Consider the following 22,854-nt stretch of genomic DNA (forward strand, 5'->3'; position numbering starts at 1 on the left):
CAAACGTCGATTCGCTTCAACTTGTTTTATTTTCCGCATAGACGAACGACCGAGGCGCCCGTCGCTAAGTGGCGTCTTGCTCCGCCTCCTGGCCGAGGCCCCGCAGGATGTGCCCGACGGCCTCCCGGTCGTCCGCCCGCCGCGCCAGCTGGAGGGCCTCGCGGAAGGCGCGCACGCCGTCGTCGTGGCGACCTGAACGAGAGGCAAAGATGGCTGGCTGGCTGGCGTCGGGCCGGCCCCGCCCCCGCCAGGCCCCGCCTTCGCTCTCACCTGCGTGCAGCAGGACGGCGGCCATGTTGGCCAGGAGGACGTGCAGGTCCTGGTGTCCCGAAGCCCGGCCCGCGTCCACCGCCTCTCGGATCAGCGCCAGGGCGTCGTCGTGGCGACCCTGCATATCCAAAATGGTGGCCAGGTCGCTCATCAGGACCAACGTCTGCGGGGAGGGCGCACACACCGTTGCTTTCACGCTCGCCGCAAAGGAAGGAGACTGTGGCGTTCCAGTCGTGCCAAACCTCATAAACACACAAAACATGATCTACGCACACAAAACGGCATTCACACACTAATGCGTTCAACTGAGCATTAGCTTAGCATGTTAAGTTAACTTATTAGCGTAGCATGCTAACTTAGAAATAGCTTAGCATACTAATGACGTATTGGCTTAGCATTAGCTTAGCATGCAGAGCTGACTTAGCATTAGCTTCGCATGTTAAGTTAACTTAGCATTAGCTTAGCATGCTAACTTGACAGCTTAGCATGCATAGTTAACGTAGCATCAGCTTACCATGCATAACTAACTTGGCATTAGCTTAGCATAAGCTAACTTAGCATTAGTTTAGCATGCTAACTTAACAGCTTAGCCTGCATAGCTAACTTGGCATTAGCTTAGCATGCTAACTTAACAGCTTAGCATGCATAGTTAACGTAGCATCAGCTTACCATGCATAACTAACTTGGCATTAGCTTAGCATAAGTTAACTTAGCATTAGTTTAGCATGCTAACTTAACAGCTTAGCCTGCATAGCTAACTTGGCATTAGCTTAGCATAAGATAACTTAGCATTAGCTTAGCATGCTAACTTAACAGCTTAGCATGCATAGTTAATGTAGCATTAGCTTAGCATGTATAGCTAACCTAGCATTAGCTTAGTATGTATAGCTAACTTAGAATTAGCTTAGTATGTATAGCTAATTTAGAATTAGCTTAGCATTATCCTGACATGTTGCGCTAACTTAGCATTAGCTTAACATGCTAACTTATCATGCTTTGAATCCCGGGCATACCTAATCAATTGGCCAAGTTTTGTCATGATTTTAACTCCACAGGAGACAGCAAACAAAACGCAAGCAAGACGCCGCCGACGGCAACCGATCGTCGCCACTTTGGACAAAATTTGCTGGCAGCACCAAAAGGTCAATGGAAGCCGAAGACGCGGGTTGGTTTTGAAGTCGGCCATTTGTTTTGATAGCCCACCTGATGATGTCGCGGGCCCTGCTCCTGCCGGCAGATGTCCAAGGCCTTGCGGTAGTGGGCGGCGGCCTGCGCCAGGCGCTTTGCGGCCGCCAGGTAGCGAGCGTGCGAGTCCAAACACAAACCCAGCAGAAGACGCGTGTCCTTGCGCAACAGCTCTTCCGCCTCTGCGTCCGCCACAGAGGTCAGAGGTCAGACGCAAGAGGACAAAAAGCGCACGTCGCGACGGCTCGCGCTCACCTGTCAGCTGATCCGCCGGACGCTCGTCAAACTTTTGCACTTTGGCCTCCAGCGTCTCCAAACAGAACCTGAAGCCGTGCTCGGCCAGCTCCGCCCTCTCGCACGCACGCACGCAAACGCACGCGTCAGCCGTGAAGCCACGCCCCCACCCATCCGGCCGCGGTCGTCCTTACTTGTCGTCTTGTGCGTACATGGTGGCCAGCTTGAGCGACATCTCCACGAAGGCGTTGTCGTCCTAAAGACGCAAAATAGCTCAAGGCCGGGTGGGCGGGGCTCGATCGATCGATCAATCGCTGGATCGATCGATCGCTCACCTGCGGCATCCCGCCCGCCAGCATGTAGCTCATGGCCGCTTTGAAGAGCTTCTCCGCCTGCCGGTCGGAGAGTGGGGACGTCACCGCGGCAACGCCAAGGGAATGCCGATCAAACGTCAACTCACCTGAGTCAGGTGACCTTGAACGTACGCCAGGTTGGCCATCTGAGGAGACGCAAACAAAAAAACAACAAAAAAATGGTAAATAGAAATGAAAAAGATTCATATGATTCATAAATAATCAATTAAATGAATAATAGTTAATTAAATTAATATTAATTCAAACATTCAATTCAATTAATAACAAAAAAATAAGTCAGGTCATTAATAAATGTAATAAAATAGTTTTAAATTGATGTGAATAGTACATTTCAAGAAAACAGTCAAATACTATTAAAAATGGCCTTTATAATTCCATGTTCTTAATTTATGGGAAAAAAAGGATATGTCAAATAATTGATTTGGATTGAAAAGGAAAATTGACTCAGAGTTTTTTTTCGTTTTTTTTTTCGTTTTGTTAAAAACAGCTTTTACTATACTGCATAGTTTGACATGTGGGCAAATCCTGCTGTGTGGTTTTGTTTTTTTTGTTTTGTTTTTCTCAATGATTTGTCAAGGAGCTTTTTGAAATTTGATGTCTCAAAATGTTTTAGTCCGTCCGTCAATCAAACTTTTCAATTTCCATCCCTCTAAAAGGCACAATCGATTATTATTATTTTTTTGTAGTGGCGCAAAAAAATGGACAAACATGTTGGTGTTTTTTTTTATTTTTTATGATGGCATACTAGGGCCATGTATAATAATTATTTATTTTTTAAGAGTGCGGGGGCAATATTCCGGAAAAAACAAAACAAAAAAACTTTCAAATTTGCCACTTTCTAACTCATTTGCTGGCAGCCGTTTTTCAAAGAAGCAATCCGTTCGCTGCCGGATGTTTGTCTGGATTTAGATTGATTTTGCAATATTGTGTTCTATCGCTATAAAAACATGGAAAGATTAGAGTGTCTTCATTCATCAGGAAAATAAAAGAGTATATTTCTGTTTCCGTTTTGCAACAATTAGCATTAGAATAGGCGTGTCCCTAATCTGTACTTTTTGATATGACAACACAAAGATAATCAGTTTGCTTTGATGGCCCACTTGACTTAGTTTGTTTTTGCCGTTTCGTCACCTGGCTGTACGTGTAGATGATGGCGGTCTGGTGACGTTCCTGCTGCGCGATGACGGCGGCGGCGTGCAAGTAGGACGTGGCCGCCTCCAGCTCGCCCCTCAACACGCTGAGCTGCGGGTGGTCACGCGACTGCAAGGTGAAAGGTCAGGCCATGTGTGTGCGCCTGGCTTACCTTGGCCTTCTTCAGAAGCAAAATCAGCTCGTCCTCTTTGCTCGCCGCCATCTTCTCCTTCTCCTCCTCGGAGGAGGAGCTGAACAGCGAGAAGGCTGAAAAACCACAAACGTGAACAATTGACAAGTTGACTCATGGATGACAGACATCGCTTACCTGCCGCTGCCACCGTCCATGCGGCTCCTCCTCCTCTTGGTGACGTCACGGCCGCCTTCCTACAAACTGCGCTCACCCTGAACGCAACACGATCAGCACAACACGGACGAACTTGATTGATTGACAGGAAACACGGCGGCTGCGTTCGAGGACGGTCGGAAGTCAGAAAGTGCGTACGGGAACGCCCCCTTGAACTCGTCACTCTGAATTTACTCGAGTATAAAATATATTCATAAATATTTGTATTAGCATGCATGAAATGATACGTTCAACTGTATGGAATGCTTATGAAATACGATCAAAACAATCAATGAAGCAAAAATTGTAAGCAGGTACGTTTGCTGGAGGTCAAAATGAGTTTTGAGGACCAAAATAAGAAAAACAATGTATCCGCCGTTTCGGTTGTTTACTTTCGTCTCAAACGCTTTTAGGACAGAACTGGGCAAAAACAACGCTGATATATCCGACTTCCCACCTTCCTCGAATGCAGCATAAGCACCAAACTACTCCAACTAGCTACATTGGAATGAATATTTGTTCCATGAAATTCTGTTGCCACGTCAACGTCATCTGCCATGAAACGTAAACGACTTTCTGAGCAATCGAGACCGACAACCAATCACATTTGTCCTTGTCCGTGACGTCACAGTTTTCGCATCTGAGCAAAAGGAATGTTACAGGTACACGCATGAATCATTTGCTTAACAGTATTAGGTCAGTCGTCATGACGTCATGTTGTGAGGCGCTCCAGATGACGCGCTGATATTTTGCGTTTCCGTGCAAAAGCAGCAAACCGCTCACCTGGCCGACAACAAACTATGACGTCATGCTGACCAATGACCTTGGAGTGTTTGGAAGGCAGTTGACGGGAGGCGGCGGAAGTGGAATCGCTAACGCGGAAGTCAAGTGTGCTTATCCGTATTTTAGTCCTCACCTGCTGAGCGGAGCGCCGAAGAAGCGAAGTGGCGACGAAACGGAGCCGCTCGGCCGCAAAACGCGACCGCCAAACGAGCACGCTCGCCTCAACATTTGCAAGCACGTCGCCGCCGCCATCTTGACGCGGAGGGAGTTCTGGGCGGAAGTGGCGTCACGTCAGGAAGCCGCCCGCCGAGTTCATGGCAACCTTTTGTGAAATTCTTCACGACAAATTAAAGCAAGAGTACTACATGTAAAAATAGGACACATTTACGTTTCACGTTTTGTAAATATTGTGTGCTTTTTGTAAAGTTGTAGAAGAACACAATTACTGTAGATGGTAAAAATATTATTACCCTTTTTCAATCTAAGAACAAAAAAAACGTCAACTTTGGTTCGTTTTTGTGTGTTTTGTTGGATTTTAGATCCATAAATGTACATTTCTAAACTCAACACCTTTATTCAAATTATTTTTGATTGAAATGGACAATTATGTCAAGTCTATTCAATTGATAACAATAAATGTCAATAATGCAGAAATATTAAAAACTTACTGAGCTAATTGAATGACAATATTTGATGTGTTCTGTTTTTTTTAATGTTGTGATGTAAATTGGATTGATTGCTATATATTATTCATTTGTGTCCAATAAGTTGTTTTTTTTAAGTCAAGGACCAAAACTGGATTGATTAGGCAGCAAATTGTAATATTTGACACTAAAAGTAAAGACTTAAAGTGCTTCACAACTAACCAAAATTTTAATCCATCAGACAAAAAACAAAACAAAACCTGATGCTTACAAAAAAATTAATAACAATCATCCACTTTTTCACTTGTGCTTGCAAGGTAGAAGAAAAACACATTCTTGCTTTTTTATTTTTTTAATTATTATTATTTCCAAGTTGAGAGAAGGACGCACAAGGGACGATCGCAGCGATTGCGGTCCACCAGGAAAGAGCTGCAAAACAAGACACAAAAGTTCAGCCGGCTGGCCACGCCCCCAATGACATCATCACACAAGTGTTCGAGCAAGTGACGACGTGATGCGGATCAGACAAACGCTTCGGTCCGTTTTTTGTCAAAGCTGCTTTTTTTTTCCGCCCTGAGAACAAACTGCTTTGTGGGCGGGCGTATGGCAAGCTACAATTCGGCCTTTTGTTTGCATCATCTCCGCTTGTGGTCGGCACAGACCCCGCCCCCTTTCGCTGGCTCACCCGCCGCCATGTTGGATCCGCCATCATGATTGGCGGGCTGGCGTTGGTTCGTTGGTGCCTGTGGGCCAACACATCAAATCAGTCACAACTTAAGCATGTTTTTTTGTTTTGTTTTTCCGTCCAAAAGTGACGTGTCGGCGGATCAGAAGACGCTTCAGACCGGTGACGTCACGCTCCCGCCTCCATTTGTGAACAGACTGCTGGGGGCGGGGCTTCAGACGGCCTTTTGCCTCATCACTTCCGCAAACAACTTCAGGCTGCTTTCAAAGACAAAAGGAACGATCGTTCGACACAAAAATCGGTTCCAAAAATACGTCACCAGTGATGATCCGGCGTTGATCATTTGGAGCTTTTGAAAATGCAAAAGCGAGAGATTTACAAAAATAAAAGTGTTTGCATATTCGCTTGCATCTGTTTTGGAATTATCGTGACAAATCATTGTCGTGTGTTTCTGAGTTGACAAACATGATTTTTCAGGATCTTTATTAGCCAAGCATGTTAAAAAAAAATGACTGGTGGTCTGCGCTACACGGCTATGGTAGCATATTCAACGTAATTTCAGCATTTTTGTTGGCAGAAATTTTCATCAAACTGATCGTCGCCCTTCGCACTAATCACTAACCTACATACATACATACATTATATATATATATATATATATATATATATATATATATATATATAACTAGCCAAGAAAGTGAAAGTTCCCGAAAGTCTTGAAGGCAGCACATGTCCACAAACGAGCTAAGCAAACTTCTGTTTTGGCGACTTACCGTCAAACAAATAACAAACAAACGCTGGGGCGGCCGCGAAGCTTCATTGATCCACTTGAAGACAAGTCCAAGTCTTTTTCTTCCCAAAATGGGTTCATTTGAACCACTTCTTGTCACTTTTGGACAAGCTCGACGACTGCAAGCGCGCACGTTTGCTAGCTAGTTCGCTAGCCCGGTTAGCTTCCGTTCTCAACTCAACCGAAGCCATCGAATATTCAACACAAAGTTCACCGCGAACGACCGAGTGAGCGAACGCCGGCTCGTTTTTTTCTTTTCATTTGAATTTGACTGCTTCTTCATCTTCGAGCAGCATTTTGGCCGTCAAAAGTGCTCGTTTGGGTTGAAGGAGCAAGTCAGCCATTGCGTTCTTCGCGTGCCAGTAGCCCACGTGACAACTTCCTTCTTCTCGCCCTGACCGGACGTTTGTGAACGCGACAGCGTGATCGCCAGCGCCCCCTCTGGGCGAGGCCTGCTTGCAGCAGGACTTGGGATCTCCATTTCCATCGACTGTTCACCGCCCACTCGCGGTATCCTGGTGGCGTTTTTTTCTTCTTTTTTTTAGGGCAAAATTATTATTATTCTTCTCCGTAAACGATCACATTTTTGAGGGCCTAAACATTTACGAAAACTCACCAAACTTTGCAGTCTCTTCGGGCCCGGCGAAAAATTTGATATTATGTAGTTGTCATAACAATGCGACTCTATAGCGCCCCCTAACCAATCCCGGCACGTTTGACCTAGAGCTACGAAAATTGGCAGGCACGTGTAGCACCCTGAGACGCACACAAAAAGTCAGTGGAAGCCATTTTATAAAATGTACAGGAAGTGAGCTATGAATTTTTGAATGTCCAATTTTGGCACATTCACTGTGGTCATGCTTTTCCCCCCCTTTGCAAACATTTTTCATCCAATTGACTTTAAACTTGGCATTTATCATCTCAAGACCCAAGAAACAACTGGGCAAAAAGTCTTGCCTTTTCGAAATACTATATGACGGGGGCGGGGCATCAAATATTGCCTTTAAAATTTCATTTGTCCAGAAAGAGCAAATGCTTAACTCCCATGTTCAAGCTCCAAAAAATCTCAAACTTCTCAGGCAACGTAATAGTCACGGCCTGAAAACATCTATATCATAAAATTCAGTTATACATATAGCGCCACCTAGTGGTAACAATAAATGTCATACTTTACGTTTTTAGCTACTGCGCTGAGCTCGTTGAAGGGATCCAGTTGAAAATTGGTCAGAAAAGCCTTAAGATGTTGATGATGCCCCACACCGAATATTGTAACTTTTCGCCAAAGGGCGTGGCCACTACGGTGCCGCAAAGTCTGGTAATTTTTCGTGGCAATAAAAGCTGCTTTTACTTGACCGAGATGATCCTATCTTCTCAAAATTTCACACATTTGATGAGAGTCCAGCCCTAAAGACATCTACTAACTTATATTTCATCTTACTGATAGCGCCACCTTCTGGCAAGTTTTTTTCTTGCGATTTTTCTTCAATGTTTTTCTCCAACCATATTAACTGCACCTACCTCATATTTACTCAGATGAGGGTTTCGGTCTTCATGATGTCACAACACGAAGTTTGTGAGTTTTTGCGAATCGCTGTGGGCGTGGCTAAGCGCTGTTCGCCAAGAAAACAACACCAATTTTGAGGGCCTAAACCGGCATAGAAACACATGAAACTTGGCACACACATCTGGCCTGGCAAAATGAGCGATATTTTATCCTGGATTGTGCTATTTTTACAAAAATGACTCAATAGCGCCCCCTAGAAAATTTTAATGAAGCAGCCCCGGTTGTACGTTTAAGCAAGATCTACGAATATTTTTAGGTGTATGAGGGAGCCAAAGACCTACATAAAAGTCTCTTGGACCCATATGCTAAAATGAACAGGAAGTGAGCTACGAATTTTTGAATGTCCCATTTTTGATGATTTTTGCACATTTACAGGGGGCAGACTTTTGCCCACTTCTCCTACACGTTTCATCCGACTGACTTCAGACTTGACCTGGACCATGTCAAGACCTGAGCCAACGACAGGGGGAAAAATTTTGACTTTTCTAAATACTATATGATGAGGGCGGGGCATCAAAATTTGTGTTTCGCAATGAAAAAGGATATGCTTAATAACTCCCCGGTACATGCTCCAAAAAATCCCAAACTTGACATGTATGTTTATCGTCAAGGCCTGAAGCTATCTCTATGACAACATTCAGTTATATATGCAGCGCCACCTAGCCCTTGAGGCATGAAAAAAAAATACCCCACTTACGGTATTTTTACAAAAATTGTAAACTCATTCTCAGTGTGATCATGAAGTAATTTATTAATATTCTTTTACTTTCCACCACTCAAAATGTTCACTGGCATCAGACCTAACCAAACATACATATTTTTGTCATCTAGTTTTATGTATTTTTGATAGCCTCTATGGACATTAAAAGCAATATCGTGAATGAAGGATATGCTTAATAACTCCCAGGTACATGCTCCAAAAAATCCCATACTTGAAATGTATATTTATAGTCAAGGCCTGAAGGTATCTCTATGACAAAATTCAGTTATAAATACAGCGCCACCTAGTCCTTGAGGCATAAAAAAAAAAATGCCTCACTTACGGTATTTTTGCAAAAATTGTAAACTCATTGTAAATATGATAACTAAGTCATTTATGAATATTCTTTTACTTTCCACCACTCAATGTGTTCACTGGCATCAGACCGATCCAAACATATGTACTTTTTTTATTTAGTTTCATTTTCTTTGATCGCCTCTATGGACAATAAAAGCAACATTGTGCAATGAGTACGAGCGATGATGTGTGTATACATACTTTTACGAAAAATACCAATCAGGGCAACTCATTGCCTAAAAATAAAAAAAGACGCTGATTTTTGCAGATCTTAACAATCACCAAAACCCATTGAGCTTGATACACTCATCACACCTGGCAAAAAATAAATAAATCCACGTTTATCATGCCATTTTCAAAGAAATTCTGCTTCCAATGTGCCAGTACCCCAATGTGCAAGTACCCCAACGTGCAAGTACCCCAACGTGGCCCGGGCTGCGAGGGCCCTTTATAGCTGCTCGCAGCTCTAGTTTTTGTAAAAATTCTTCTTCTTCTTCTTCTTCTTCTTTATTCTCCGCAAACGATCACGATTTTGGGTACCTAAACATTCACGAAAACTCACCAAACTTTGCACACTCCTCAGGCCCGGCGAAAAATTTGATATTATGAAGTCGTCATAACAACGCGACTCTATAGCGCCCCCTAGCGTAGAAAAATAAAAACCAAGCCCGGCACGTTTGAGCTAGAGCAACAAAAATTGGCAGGCACGTGTAGCACCCCGAGACGCACAAAAAAAGTCTATTGGGACCATGTAGCTAAAATGTACAGGAAATGAAACTTGGCACACACATCTGGCCTGGTACAATGAGCAATATTTTATTGTTGATTGTGCTATTTAAAAAAAAAAGAATCAATAGCGCCCCCTAGAAATTTTTAACGAAGCAGCCCCGGTTGTACGTTTAAGCAAGAATGACGAATATTTTTAGGTGTACGAGGGAGCCCAAGACCTACATAAAAGTCTCTTGGACCCATATGCTAAAATGAACAGGAAGTGAGCTACGAATTTTTGAATGTCCCATTTTTGATGATTTTTGCACATTTACAGGGGGCATACTTTTGCCCACTTCTCCTACACGTTTCATCCGACTGACTTCAGACTTGACCTGGACCATGTCAAGACCTGAGCCAACGACAGGGGGAAAAATTTTGACTTTTCGAAATACTATATGATGAGGGCGGGGCATAAAAATTTGTGTTTCGCAATGAAAAAGGATATGCTTAATAACTCCCCGGTACATGCTCCAAAAAATCCCAAACTTGACATGTATGTTTATCGTCAAGGCCTGAAGCTATCTCTATGACAACATTCAGTTATATATGCAGCGCCACCTAGCCCTTGAGGCATAAAAAAAAACAAACCCACATACGGTATTTTGTACAAAAAATGTAAACTCATTCTAAGTGTGATAACTAAGTCATTTATGAATATTCTTTTAGTTTCCACCACTCAAATTGTTCACTGGCTTCACACCGATCCAAACGTATGTATGTTTCCATTTTGTTTTATTCAGTTTTGATTGCACCTTTTGACAATAAAAGCAACATTGTGCAATGAGTACAACGAGCGATGATGATATACACTTTTACAAAAAATACCAATCAGGGCAACTCATTGCCTAAAAATAAAAAAGGAAGCTGATTTTTGCAGGTCTTAACAATCACCAAAACCCGTTGAGCTTGACACACACTGGCAAAAAAAATATTCTACATGTAAACGTTTATTGTGCCATTTTCAAAGAAATTTTGCTTCCAATATGCCAGTACCCCAACGTGCCAGTACCCGAACGTGCAAGGACCCCAACGTGGCCCGGGCTGCGAGGGCCCTTTATAGCTGCTCGCAGCTCTAGTTATTATTATTCTTCTCCGCAAACGATCGCATTTTTGAGACACTAAACGTGAACGAAAACTCACCAAACTTTACACACACGTCACGCCTGGCGAAAAATTTGATATTTTAAAGTCGCCATACATGATAACAGAAAAATGGCTCCTTAGCGCCCCCTACATAGGTTAAACGGATCCCAGGTCCGCTACGATTGTCCTACGGCTATGAAAATTTTGTGGCACCTGTAGCACATCCAGATGAACAAAAAACTCTTTCATGTGTGTACCCTAAAATAGACAGTACGTGAGGTATGATCATTTAAATGTCCAATTTTGGCCCATTTTTGCACATTTACAGGGGTTATACTTTTGCCCGCTCCTCCTACACGGTTAACCCGATTGACTTCAAACTTGGGCTGTACCATCTCAACACCTGGGACAACACCATGGTAAAAAATGTAAAGTTTTTGACATACTATATGACGGTGGCGGGGCATAAAATTTAGAGTTTCAAAATTCTTACTTAATGAAGCATTCCCGGTTATACGTTTCACCGAGTTACCAAAATTTGAGGACATATGTAACAGCCCTCGAAGTACAAAAAACTCTTTTTGAACCATATGCTAAACCTAACAGGAAGTCCGCCATTTTGATTTACTTTGGAACGTGTTGCCATTTTTTGGGCCATTTCATAGGGGTCTTATTTTAACAAACTCCTCCTATAGAGTTTATCCGATCATCTTCAAACTTGGTGTGATTCATGTTAAGATGTTGACGATGAAAATTTATTGAAAGCTTTTTATTTCATCGCACGCTGTTGCCGTGGCATGCACTTTTTGCAAACGAAAAAAAATCCTTCTTAATGAAGCATTCCCAGTTGTACGAAGCAGCTAGAGCTACGAAAATTTGTAGACATATGTAACAGCCCACGATGTACAAAAAATTCTCTTGGTGCCATGTGCTAAACCCAACAGGAAGTCCCCCAGGGGCCGGGCATCACTTTTTGAGCTAAAAAACCCCTCTTTAACGAAGCATTCCCGGTTGTACGTTTTACCTAGAGTTACCAAAATTTGAAGACATATGTAACAGGCCTCGAGGTACAAAAAACCCTTTTTGAAACATATGCTAACCCCAACAGGAAGTCCGCCATTTTGATTTACTTTGAAACGTGTTGCCATTTTTTTGGCCATTTCATAGGGGTCTTATTTTAACAAACTCCTCCTATAGAGTTTATCCGATCATCTTCAAACTTGGTGTGATTCATCTTAAGATGTTGACGATGAAAAGTTATTGAAACCTTTTTATTTCATCACACGCTGTTGCCGTGGCATGCACTTTTTGCAAATGAAAAAAAAATCCTTCTTAATGAAGCATTCCCAGTTGTACGAAGCAGCTAGAGCTACGAAAATTTGTAGACATATGTAACAGCCCAAGATGTACAAAAAATTCTCTTGGTGCCATGTGCTAAACCCAACAGGAAGTCCCCCAGGGGCCGGGCAACACATTTTGTGCTAAAAAAAAAACCCTCCTCTTTAATGAAGCATTCATGGTTGTACGTTTCACCTAGAGCTATGATAATTTGGAGGCATACATAAGAGCCCACGATGTACAAAAAAAAGTCTCTTGGAACCATATGCTGAACTAAACAGGAAGTCTGCCATTTTGATTTACTTTGGTATTTGTAGCCACTTTTTGGGGCCTTTTATAGGGGTCATATTTTCTGCAAAACTTATCACATCGTCTTCATTCTTTGGCATGTTTCATCTTAAGATATTTAAGATGAAAAGTTCTTGAAATTTTTTATTTTGTCACACGCCTTTGCTGTAGCGATGCATTGCAAATAATTTTTTTTTTAAGAGTCTAAACATGGGCAAAAACGCACAAAATTTTGCACACAGATCAGATCTCTCACGAACATGAATATTTTATAATTTGTGCAATTTGTAATAAATGGCTCAATAGCGCCGTCTAGATATTTTTATGAAGTATATCCGATTAGATGGTTCAGCTAGTTGTGTGAATATTGGGAGGCATACCTATCAGCCTAATATCTCCAAAAATTATTCTATAGCCATGTGCCAATCCATTTTGATTTTATTTTAATTGTGCATCATTTTTGGCCTTCCATGAAACTTTGCAAACACAAAGCATCCATCCATCCATCCATCTTCTTCCGCTTATCCGGGGTCGGGTCGCGGGGGCAGCAGCTTCAGGAGGGAAACCCAGACTTCCCTCTCCCCAGCCACTTCAACCAGCTCCTCCGGCGGGATCCCGAGGCGTCAATTTAGACGGTTTCCTATGAAACAGTACCCCAACATGCCAGTACCCCGACATGCAAATACCCCAACGTGGCCCAGGTTGCGAGGGCCATTTATAGCTGCTCGCAGCTCTCGTTTTCTTTTTGAAATCCGTGTAGCCGCTACTACTGATCTCAAACATTGATTAATTTGCAATACGACAGTTTAGACTATAACGCTAACTAAAATTGACTTACAATTGAATCAATGACTAAAATGAAAACAAAACAGTAAAATTCACACAATCCAATCCGAATGAATTAAATGCGGCTTTGGAGAGAAGAAACAAACTGTTCAATGTTCACTGCACTTGAAATTCATGTAATGTCATGTCATTCATTTATTTGATTGTATTTATTTCAATGTGCAGCTAAGATTCATCTCATGCAATTTTGCACTTTTTTTTATTTAGGTGAAAACTAAGTGATATTATTGTCAACATGTTTCATTCAAACAATTATTGAGCATGAGAAAGGTTTTAGATCAGCCAAGGACGACACGGGAGGAGTTGGTTCACGATCTCCCTCAACAAAATGCTAATTCATTTGGATTTTTTTTATTTCATGTCATTCTTTCTGATATTCCTCTCGATCATTGTTAAAATAAAGTTGCCATAAAAATCAGAGACGTCATTCAATTCTCAGTATGAACATTTTCAAACTCAGCGGGGATCACTTAATTCCTCCCTATTTTATTCCAAATCATTTCCACTTTACAGTATAGCACAGAGCCACTCCATTTTCTTTGAAAGCTTCAAAGATTGCCGCTATGATCACCAGCACACTCGTGTCTCTCAGCAAGCTTTTTGCAAGAAAAGCTTTGAGCAAGTGAATGGTTCCTTCCCAGCGTGTGTTCGTGCGTGTTTTGTTAAAACGGACTTCTGAGAGAAGCTTTTGCCACAGTCTGGGCAGGAAAAAGGTTTTTCTCCACTGTGTGTTCTTGTGTGCCTTGTTAAATTCATCTTCTGAGAGAAATTTTTGCCACATTCTGGGCAGCAAAAAGGTTTTTCTCCAGTATGCGTTCTTGTGTGTATTGTTAAAACTGACTTATGAGAGAAGCTTTTGCCACATTCTGGGCAGGAAAAAGGTTTTTCTCCACTGTGCGTTCTTGTGTGTCTTGTCAAATATGAGTTCAGAGAGAAGCTTTTGCCACAGTCTGCGCAGGAAAAACGTTTTTCTCCACTGTGTGTTCTTTTGTGTCTTGTTAAATGCTTCTTCAGAGAGAAGCTTTTGCCACATTCTGGGCAGGAAAAAGGTTTTTCTTCCATGTGTGTTCTTGTGTGTTTTGTTAAAACAAACTTATGAGAGAAGCTTTTGCCACAGTCTGGGAAGGAAAAAGGTTTTTCTCCACTGTGTGTTCTTGTGTGTCTTGTTAAATGTGACTTACGAGAGAAGCTTTTGCCACATTCTGGGCAGGAAAAAGGTTTTTGTCCAGTGTGTGTTCTTGTGTGTCTTGTTAAATGTGACTGCTGAGAGAAGCTTTTGCCACATTCTGGGCAGGAAAAAGGTTTTTCTCCACTGTGTGTTCTTGTGTGTTTTGTTAAAACAAACTTATGAGAGAAGCTTTTGCCACAGTCTGGGCAGGAAAAAGGTTTTTGTCCAGTGTGTGTTCTTGTGTGTCTTGTTAAAACAAACTTATGAGAGAAGCTTTTGCCACATTCCGGGCAGGAAAAAGGTTTTTCTCCACTGTGTGTTGTCAAGTGAACTTTCAAACACCATTTTGAACGCAACGTTTTCCCACACTGAGAACATTTGCAGCAGTTGTTAGCATTATCACCTTTAGCGTATTCATCATCATCATCAGCAGCAGCAGACTGTGACCTTATGTCATCACTTTGCACTTGTGGTGGTCCCCACTGATCTGCATCACCTTCTGTCTTCATGTGTTGAGGAGTTGAGCTGCTGCTTGGCGGCTCCGCCCCTCTGTCCCCCTCACACTCGCCGTTTTCGTCACCTTCACCCTTTAAAGGAACAAAGATCATTGGTGACTTGGTGACGTCATCCTCAGCCGCCTCCTCTTTGACACAAAGGGGCTTTTCCTCCTCTTTAATGTAAGCATGTTCTTCCTCCTCTTTAATGTAAGCATGTTCTTCCTCCTCTTTAATATGAGGAGACTTCAGTTCCTGCTGTTCAGGGCAAAGATATTTCTCACCGACGTCTGCAGGACACAAGAAGACAAATACACATTTGGTTCAGTTAAGTCAAATCTCAAGCGCGACTTGATGTTGCGTATTAATGTTTCTACAGTGGCGCCTTGATTTGGGCCCACCGCACACATGTGATGATATTCGATGGTTAAACGAAACGCGGCGCTCACGATCTGTCATTTCTGTGGAATCGTCTGATCGCGACAAAGCATTTCAACACAATTTGGCACAACGGTCATCTCATCTTCTGTCACTGACTGCAAAACAACAGCCATGCAGCCTGCCCCTATTTGACAGCCAATCCATGTGGTCAAATAGCGCGCCGACGCCGCCCCACCCCCGGCCTGCAGCACCTTGTCCCCAAGCAAACAAACAAACCTGGCTGCGTGAGGGATGGCGGTCGCAGAGGAGCGAGTTTGTTCCAAAGAGAACATCATCGTCCTGTCTGATCTCGCTTACCTGGCCAACTCTCCGTTATAAAGGGTTAAAATCCCCCTTTGTCTCCAACCGCAGTAACACGGATTTGACGGAGGTGACGGGGACTCTCCAAGCTGGCGTCGTGAAGGATTCGTTTAGGTTCTCACCGTCCCAGTTTTAGAGTGTCAGCCCCATCTTACTTTAGATTAACACCCTTAAAGAGTAACCTTTAATGATTTAAGGATATAAATCTAATCACACTCTTTTTACAGCGGCTCCTCTTCTAATGATCGGTTGCACTTGTTAAGACCTAAAGAATTTTAGCTGTCCTTTGTAAGGGAAATCGGTCCAATTAACTATTAAATCAATAATTGTTAATTATTAAATTAATAATCAATTGGCTCATTAATTGAAGGAGACTCAAACTTAATATTTAAATTAAGTTGAGCTTGCCTGCGGAGCACCACATCTCTTTTTGATAATTTTATCAGGATAACAGATGAGAACCTCGTTGAATCAGTCATTAAAATGAAGGTTGTGCCCTTACTACAATTTTGTGAGTTCTTTGTTCAGCTTAGCGGTCACTATAAATTGATGAAACACACACACAGTAAACCAGGGGTTGAGTTTTGTGCACGTTTATTCTCTAACCTAGGTGGGATAATCTACTTAGAATTTAAAGAAGCAAAACTAACTACTATGATAGGAAATGAAACGAGAACTAAAATAATAAAAATAATCAAAGGAGAAGAAAAGAAGAAAAGAGAAACGGTCTTAGCTAAGGTGATGGATTTCTTAAATCAAACCAACATGGGACCCACAATCAACCTAGTTTGCACCAATTTGTACTAGGGCAAAGGCCTGCAAAGTTGCACTTACAGATGGGGTTGGTCTGAGAAGCAGGACCCTGGATGGAGACTCGCCAAGCCCGTTTGAAGAAGGGATGAAGAAGGTTCAGTTCAGAAGAGGAGCAGAATTCGTCCGGCTGGCCAGTTGAGCTTCACGGGGTCAACCTGCTGGCTGGGAAGAGGCCTTTTTTTTGGGTTGAGGCCTCACGGTGCCTGGAAAGGCACCATCCGTTTGAGCCTTGTGCAGGGACCAAAAGCAGCGTGTTTCGCCGCGCCTGTCGCAACACGCGATGGATTCTGTGCGTTGCCGTGTGCTGGAGGTTAAGCTAGCTGGGCTAGCTCTTTGTCTGGCAGCCGCGCCGATGGAGACCAGGAAAGAGCCAAGAGGAGCCAAAGAGCAGCGAAGAAGAGAGAGAGCAGCAAGCAGGGAGCGTGCTTTTAAATTGGGAGGGCGGCGGCCTCCACACCAGGGGGGCCGGGTGAGACCACAGTGGAAAGTTACCAGCTGGGGGAGGTTTTTGGTAGACTAATCAGATTGAATCTGGATCCCATGTGTGTTAAGATTCTAAGGTCAGAATTCAACCAATGCAACACGTACAATTGAATACCTCAAATGAAATGTTACCTAGCTTACATTGTTAAAACGTGCATACACATGAAAGTTTAGTGGAGAATCTGCCACTGCAATGGAACATTTTCATGACATTTCATGGAGTCAACATTTCACAAATGGCAAACATAACATTTCATAATTCATTGTTCTGTTGCAAAATAAGAAAGTCAAGTTTCTAAGAAGGCTTTTACTGTTCTGACGTGTGTGTGTGCGTGTGCGCGTGTCAGTCAGAACATGTGTGGCTGTTTGTGGGGGATGTTCTTGTCCTCCCCACCCCCACGGTGGCCTGTCCAGGCCATAGGAGTGGAATTCCTTTGGAACTGAGGTTGCAAAATGTTACAACCGGCCGATAATCGTTACACCTTGTTAGGACCGCAAGGGCTTGTTTTATACACTATAGGATTTAAGGAATACAGCTGTCATTTATTTGGAATTGTTATCTACTCGATAAGAGGTCGTTAAGGGATATCAAAGTATGACTCAAATAGTAATAAAAGTTTTAAAGCAGCAAAGTGAAATTAGGATTAATTAGAAATCAATGATTCATGTTACAATACACAAAGATTCTAAACCACATTTTGTCTTTCTTGATTTATCACATGATTAATATTCAAAGCAATAGCGAAGCAAAATCATTCATTAGGGAGTATATATACTGATTACAAACAAATGGTAATAATACACAAAGTATTCTTAAGACAAGTCAAACCTCATGTACTCACAATAGGTTGCTCCTCCATCCAAGTCACAAATGGAAAAGTACAACAAAGTAAAAGAAAGGGCAAAAGCTTTGAAAAAGTACAGTATTATTCTTTTGCTAAGTGGTTAAGACAGGTAGCTAATCTGTGATGAACCACCGAGGTCAAATAACCTTTCGGCAAAAGGGCCTAAAGAGAAAAATGGAGGAATCTGGCTATTTACTCTCTTTGCTGATAAAAATAGATAAAAATAGGGAAAAACTATAATCCTCTAACAACAGATTAAAGTAACCTGTCAGCTACAAATGACTCTTATTTCTTACTTGTTAAAAGACATTCCTCAATTTGGCAAAGAGGAGCCAGGGCAAAATTGCAGAAGTCTCAACTCTATTCTTTTTGCTTTTTGCAATGAGACTTCTTCAATTCTACCTTTTTATAACCTCGGAGGCTGGACATTGCAGGTATGGCTGCATATGTCACAACCAGTTTGTACTGGCTTCAGCAAAACAACTGAATCACGAGATGTCTGCGCTGACAGTCTAATTCAGTTCCCAAAAAAATCCTGTTTCTCGGAAATCACCTAACTTGCAAAACACCTGATTCATTTCCCCGACATCTTGTGACTTCCTATAAAACATCTTGAACATATAAAACGTCCTGAACATCTTAGGAACAAAACACATTCCCGTTCCCCTGTAATCTTCTGACTTCTTTTAGACAAAGTCTATTTCTTCTCAGTCTTGTGACCGTTTTCAAAATATGTTGTTGTGACTCATATGTCCTATGATAAACTATACCCTTTATCATTGTTATGAATAAAAACTCTTTCAAAGCTTTATAGAACATATTGCCCATAAAACACCATTGATGATTAATAGGAGTACAAAACTTGAATAAAGATACTTTTCATGTCGTCTTGTTGTGACAGGCCTAACCTTAATAACCTACTCCAATATAATAAGTACATAAGTGTGTGTGTGTGTTGTGTGTTATGCTGGCTCTAACTTATATATTCATCAAGCAGTGATGAGGCACGTTTAAATGTGAATGAAGTTGACATTATACGAAAGGAATTTTGTACATGTGTTCATGTGACAACCCGACTATCTCATATCACCTTATAACATGGCATCCATTCTATCAATACACATTATTGAACTTTGTCCTTCATGTTAGTTCATTAATGTCTTGTCCTTGGTGGCATCTGCCCATGTTATCTGTCAGTCCATAATATTACCGTTTTCCCTTCGTACCAAACGACAAAGATCAGGCGAAAATCACACGCAGTGTGTCAAGAATGATTCTTTAACCCTCTGATCGAGCCTAACTCTTTCACTATGGCGTTAGATTTGTGCCACAATTCCGTGCGTAACAAAATGTGTTTCGTACGTACAAAATGTGTTTCGTACGTACCAAAAATGTGTTTCGTACGTACCAAAAATGTGTTTCGTACGTACCAAAACAGTCCTCGCGCACGCTTGCTACGTCTCTCCTCAACACGTACGAAACTTTGATTTACGCTTGCGATGCAACGGTCGAGGCGTAATATTTGTGCCACAATTCTTAACCAATCAGGAGTCGGACAGGAAAGCAAATCCTGATTGGCTGTTTAATATCCAATCAGGCAGAACTTTGACAACGTGTCGTCACGCCGCGTTGCATCATGGGCGCTTCTTCGATTGTTTTTTTTTTGTTTTTTGTTTTTAAACAAGCACTCGGTCCTTTCCTGTTTGACTTTTTGTCTGTATTTCTGCTGATTTTTATTTACTTAATCGAAGTTTTGTTATGTTACGGGATGAATCAGCTCCTAACTGCTTTCCTGCTTAGCGGAAGAAGGAGGGAAAACAAGTTTTAGCGCTCATGGTGATGTTGGATGACGGCATAAAATAGAAGAAAAAAAAAAGAGAAGAGGCTAACCTGCTACTTACGTTTTCATTATGGTAAGTTACAAAATACTGGACTGTATTTAAGTCAGTAAATCCGATAGTTTTGTCCTCTTTTGATCGTGCTACTATCATTACAATCTTAAACAATGCATGCCATCATGAGTGGCGTTGTATAAGAAGTAGAAAAGAAAATGTTAGACCATCCATTTTTCTTTAGTAATTAGTGCCTGGTACCACCAAAGGTATATCGTGAATAATAGAAAACATTTTGTGTCCAGGCTGCTCCGGCCTTCCTGGGTGGAGTTTGCATGTTCTCCCCGTGCCCGCGTGGGTCTTCTCCGGGTACTCCGGTCTCCTCCCACATTCCAAAGACATGCGTGGCAGGTTGATTGGGCGCTCCCAATTGTCCCGTCGGTGTGCTTGTGAGTGTGGATGGTTGTTGGTCTCTATGTGCCCTGCGATTGGCTGGCAACCAGTCCAGGCTGTCCCCCGCCTACTGCCCAGAGCCAGCTGAGATAGGCGCCAGCACCCCCCGCGACTCTTGTGAGGAAGAAGCGGTCGAGAAAATGGATGGATGGAATAGAAAACATTGAATACATAAGAGCACTGTGTTTGGCAGTCCAATGGCATAGTTATTGGCGTAAGAATTGAATTCATTTTGGTTACAAGACAACCATACACCATGACTAGCAGCTGTTGAAATAAACATGTTTGCCCAAAATAATTGTTTTACTAACGTGAGAAACATGGTCGATCTTGTCATTTTTCCATAACAACAGACAATTAAAAATCTGAGCGCTAACCTTGGCTTTTGTTTTTATTACCAGGCAACAAAGATGACAAAGGACCCAGAATGCACCTGATGACACCACAACAGAAGTGTCAAAAACACCACGAGAAGCAGAAGATGAAGAAGTGGAGTGGAAAAAATATTGATATCGCGCTATTGGCCCATGCAATATGCATATAACAGACATGCAATAAGTTTCATATGGAATTTTATGCTTTTATCTGAATTTGACCAGTCAGCCACTTGCTAAAATGTGCACCACCATCCACTAGTTGAACATTATTGAAGTCATTACAATTAAATAACTCTGAATACATTTTACTGCATGAGAAATATAATTTGTTCATTAGATAATAAAATCATCATCAGTCATTTCTTTAGATCCATATTAAATATTGCAATATCTATTGCTATATTCAGCAAAATCGCATGATTTTCCAATTTTGTGCAGCCCTAATTCCTGACGTTTTTGAGCCAGCTGATGAGACCAATTTGACTTAGTCATTAAAATGTCTGTAGGAAGAGTCAGAACGTGAAGCTTGAGCTTGACAGCAGAGAAATCAAGAGCTCCTGAAGAATGACAACATTAAAGGTACACTCAGTATTATACAGTGGCATCTAGTGGTGAAACAATAAATCATTCGAAAAAAAACCCCAATTGTTTGTGTTAGTAGTATGTAAAAAGATATGTTGTATCGCATAAACGTACTTTTTTTTTTTAAATATAACGGTTAGTCTAGAAATCGCAAATTATCTTACATGTCCGGGCCGCGGCTTCTAGTGTCCACCATGTTTCGCCGCCATCTTTCTGCTACGGGTGCCGTCAACGACAAATTTCAGCGCTCCATTTCTTAACGCGTTTTTGGAACGCACTTCCGGTTTGTATGGCGACCGCATGTCCACGAAGAAGAAGAGTTTCCGGTCCCCGAAGAGAGCATTATCAAGCTATCAATTGCTTTGGGAATTTATTTTATTTCAGCGCGACAAAACAAGAGTTTATATTGTAGGCGCATTTGCCAGATGGAGAGAAATGAGGAACAGACTTGGTTTGGGACGTGCCGGTGCCTTCGACTGCTTTCTACTTGACCGGTAAGTAAGAGTACATTTGTGTTTACGTTTTGAGAGCGAGAGAAAAAGTATACATCACCTAATTAATACGACGTTCGTACCTTTGTTTTACGATCACTGTATCTGTTGATTAGCAACTCCGCACCACTCGAACGATTTCGTTATGAAGCTACTTGCTTTGAATAAAAAAAAAAAAAGATTCCCGCTGGCACGTTATATTTAGAGTAAATGCGCAAGTTATTGTGTAATGTAATGTAACTGTGATTTCGGAGGTATATTTGCCCATAACTTCAATGGAGAATCTAAAGCATACTGCATCAGTGGAGGAGTTGAAAATTATTTTCGTTGTGGTTGGTGAAAATAGTGTTCTCGAAATTAATTTTCGGCAGGGAATAACTTTCTGGACTTAAATGCTGGCTGTACCGTAAGCACTGCTAGAGTCTGAACTCTCTCACTCAAGTGTGTACAGGTCCATTGTGTAATTGGGTGCACAAGAATTTACAGGCTGCTACGTTTTCCGCGGAAACTCGACAAGCAAGCAGCCTTTGCATATTCTATGCAGTCAAGTTACTTTTATCTAGCTAATACAATGTTTTGGGCCCAAAAACTAAAGATCTTACCTCTATTTTGGGGGCTTTGTTGGAAAGTTGGTGACATATAGTAGTATCATCAATTATTTTATTTTTATTTTGTTTTTGTTTGTGTCACGCTAGATCAACAGCCAAACTTGAGGGCTTCCAGAACCATATTCTGATGTATACAAGCATTCATGCACCGTTTAAATACATCACCGACCTGCAAGAAAAGGGAGAGTCAGCAGCCATATTGGAATGCCCCGAATGAGGACACTTGAATGGAGGACCCCAGAAGGCTTCGGTGTTGTACCACCAGTATCTCCACCTACCATATCTGAGCTGCAACAAACTGAAGTCAGCCGACGTCTTGGTATGTCATTTACATATGGACGGCATTGCACACATTAACTTTTTGTGTGAAGCAATACGGAATGGTCACATGTACAAGCACCACTTGTTTTACACAGGACCTGCTGACCAGGTGTCTGAAGCCATGGAGTGACTCCTCCCTCACTTTCCTCAGCAAGCCTTTGAAGAATATGATATCATCGTTGGTGGGAACATGCCCTCACTCCATAACATGTACTTGTGCAGTCAAGGAGCATGTCAAACTTAATAAAACCAAACAT

General features: G+C 42.0%; 2 protein-coding genes and 2 long non-coding RNA genes across 9 annotated transcripts; 2 read left to right on the forward strand and 2 right to left on the reverse strand.

Moving 5' to 3' along the window:
- Positions 1 to 10: 10 nt before the first annotated feature.
- ttc19 (tetratricopeptide repeat domain 19) lies at positions 11 to 4,626 on the reverse strand. 5 transcript variants are annotated; one of them, XM_077511822.1, is made up of 11 exons: positions 4,457 to 4,625; positions 3,523 to 3,599; positions 3,367 to 3,461; positions 3,195 to 3,323; positions 2,150 to 2,188; positions 2,025 to 2,081; positions 1,884 to 1,945; positions 1,711 to 1,805; positions 1,474 to 1,637; positions 271 to 388; positions 11 to 192 (listed from the first exon to the last, which is right to left on the reverse strand). In XM_077511822.1, exons 1-11 carry the CDS (start codon positions 4,573 to 4,575, stop codon positions 65 to 67), a joined length of 1,083 nt encoding a protein of 360 aa, XP_077367948.1. In that variant the 5' UTR covers positions 4,576 to 4,625; the 3' UTR covers positions 11 to 64. The 5 variants fall into 5 exon arrangements, with proteins under 5 accessions (XP_077367948.1, XP_077367943.1, XP_077367938.1 ...); XM_077511817.1 differs by having other exon boundaries at positions 271 to 433; positions 3,195 to 3,305; positions 4,457 to 4,624; XM_077511812.1 differs by having other exon boundaries at positions 271 to 433; positions 4,457 to 4,624.
- A 9,233-nt stretch (positions 4,627 to 13,859) lies between these two features.
- LOC144007453 (uncharacterized) lies at positions 13,860 to 19,351 on the reverse strand. 2 transcript variants are annotated; one of them, XM_077507132.1, is made up of 2 exons: positions 17,931 to 19,351; positions 13,860 to 15,341 (listed from the first exon to the last, which is right to left on the reverse strand). In XM_077507132.1, exon 2 carries the CDS (start codon positions 15,163 to 15,165, stop codon positions 13,978 to 13,980), a length of 1,188 nt encoding a protein of 395 aa, XP_077363258.1. In that variant the 5' UTR covers positions 15,166 to 15,341; positions 17,931 to 19,351; the 3' UTR covers positions 13,860 to 13,977. The 2 variants fall into 2 exon arrangements, with proteins under 2 accessions (XP_077363258.1, XP_077363250.1); XM_077507124.1 differs by having other exon boundaries at positions 16,627 to 19,351.
- A 254-nt stretch (positions 19,352 to 19,605) lies between these two features.
- On the forward strand, positions 19,606 to 20,954 carry LOC144007736 (uncharacterized). Its single transcript, XR_013280328.1, has 2 exons — positions 19,606 to 19,846; positions 20,620 to 20,954. It is a non-coding gene; the product is annotated as an uncharacterized LOC144007736 (long non-coding RNA).
- A 583-nt stretch (positions 20,955 to 21,537) lies between these two features.
- Positions 21,538 to 22,836, forward strand: LOC144007825 (uncharacterized). Its single transcript, XR_013280387.1, has 3 exons — positions 21,538 to 21,671; positions 22,364 to 22,595; positions 22,693 to 22,836. It is a non-coding gene; the product is annotated as an uncharacterized LOC144007825 (long non-coding RNA).
- The last annotated feature ends 18 nt before the right edge of the window (positions 22,837 to 22,854 follow it).

This window comes from Festucalex cinctus, chromosome 1 (genome assembly GCF_051991245.1).
Source record: "Festucalex cinctus isolate MCC-2025b chromosome 1, RoL_Fcin_1.0, whole genome shotgun sequence".
Lineage (NCBI taxonomy): Eukaryota > Metazoa > Chordata > Actinopteri > Syngnathiformes > Syngnathidae > Festucalex > Festucalex cinctus.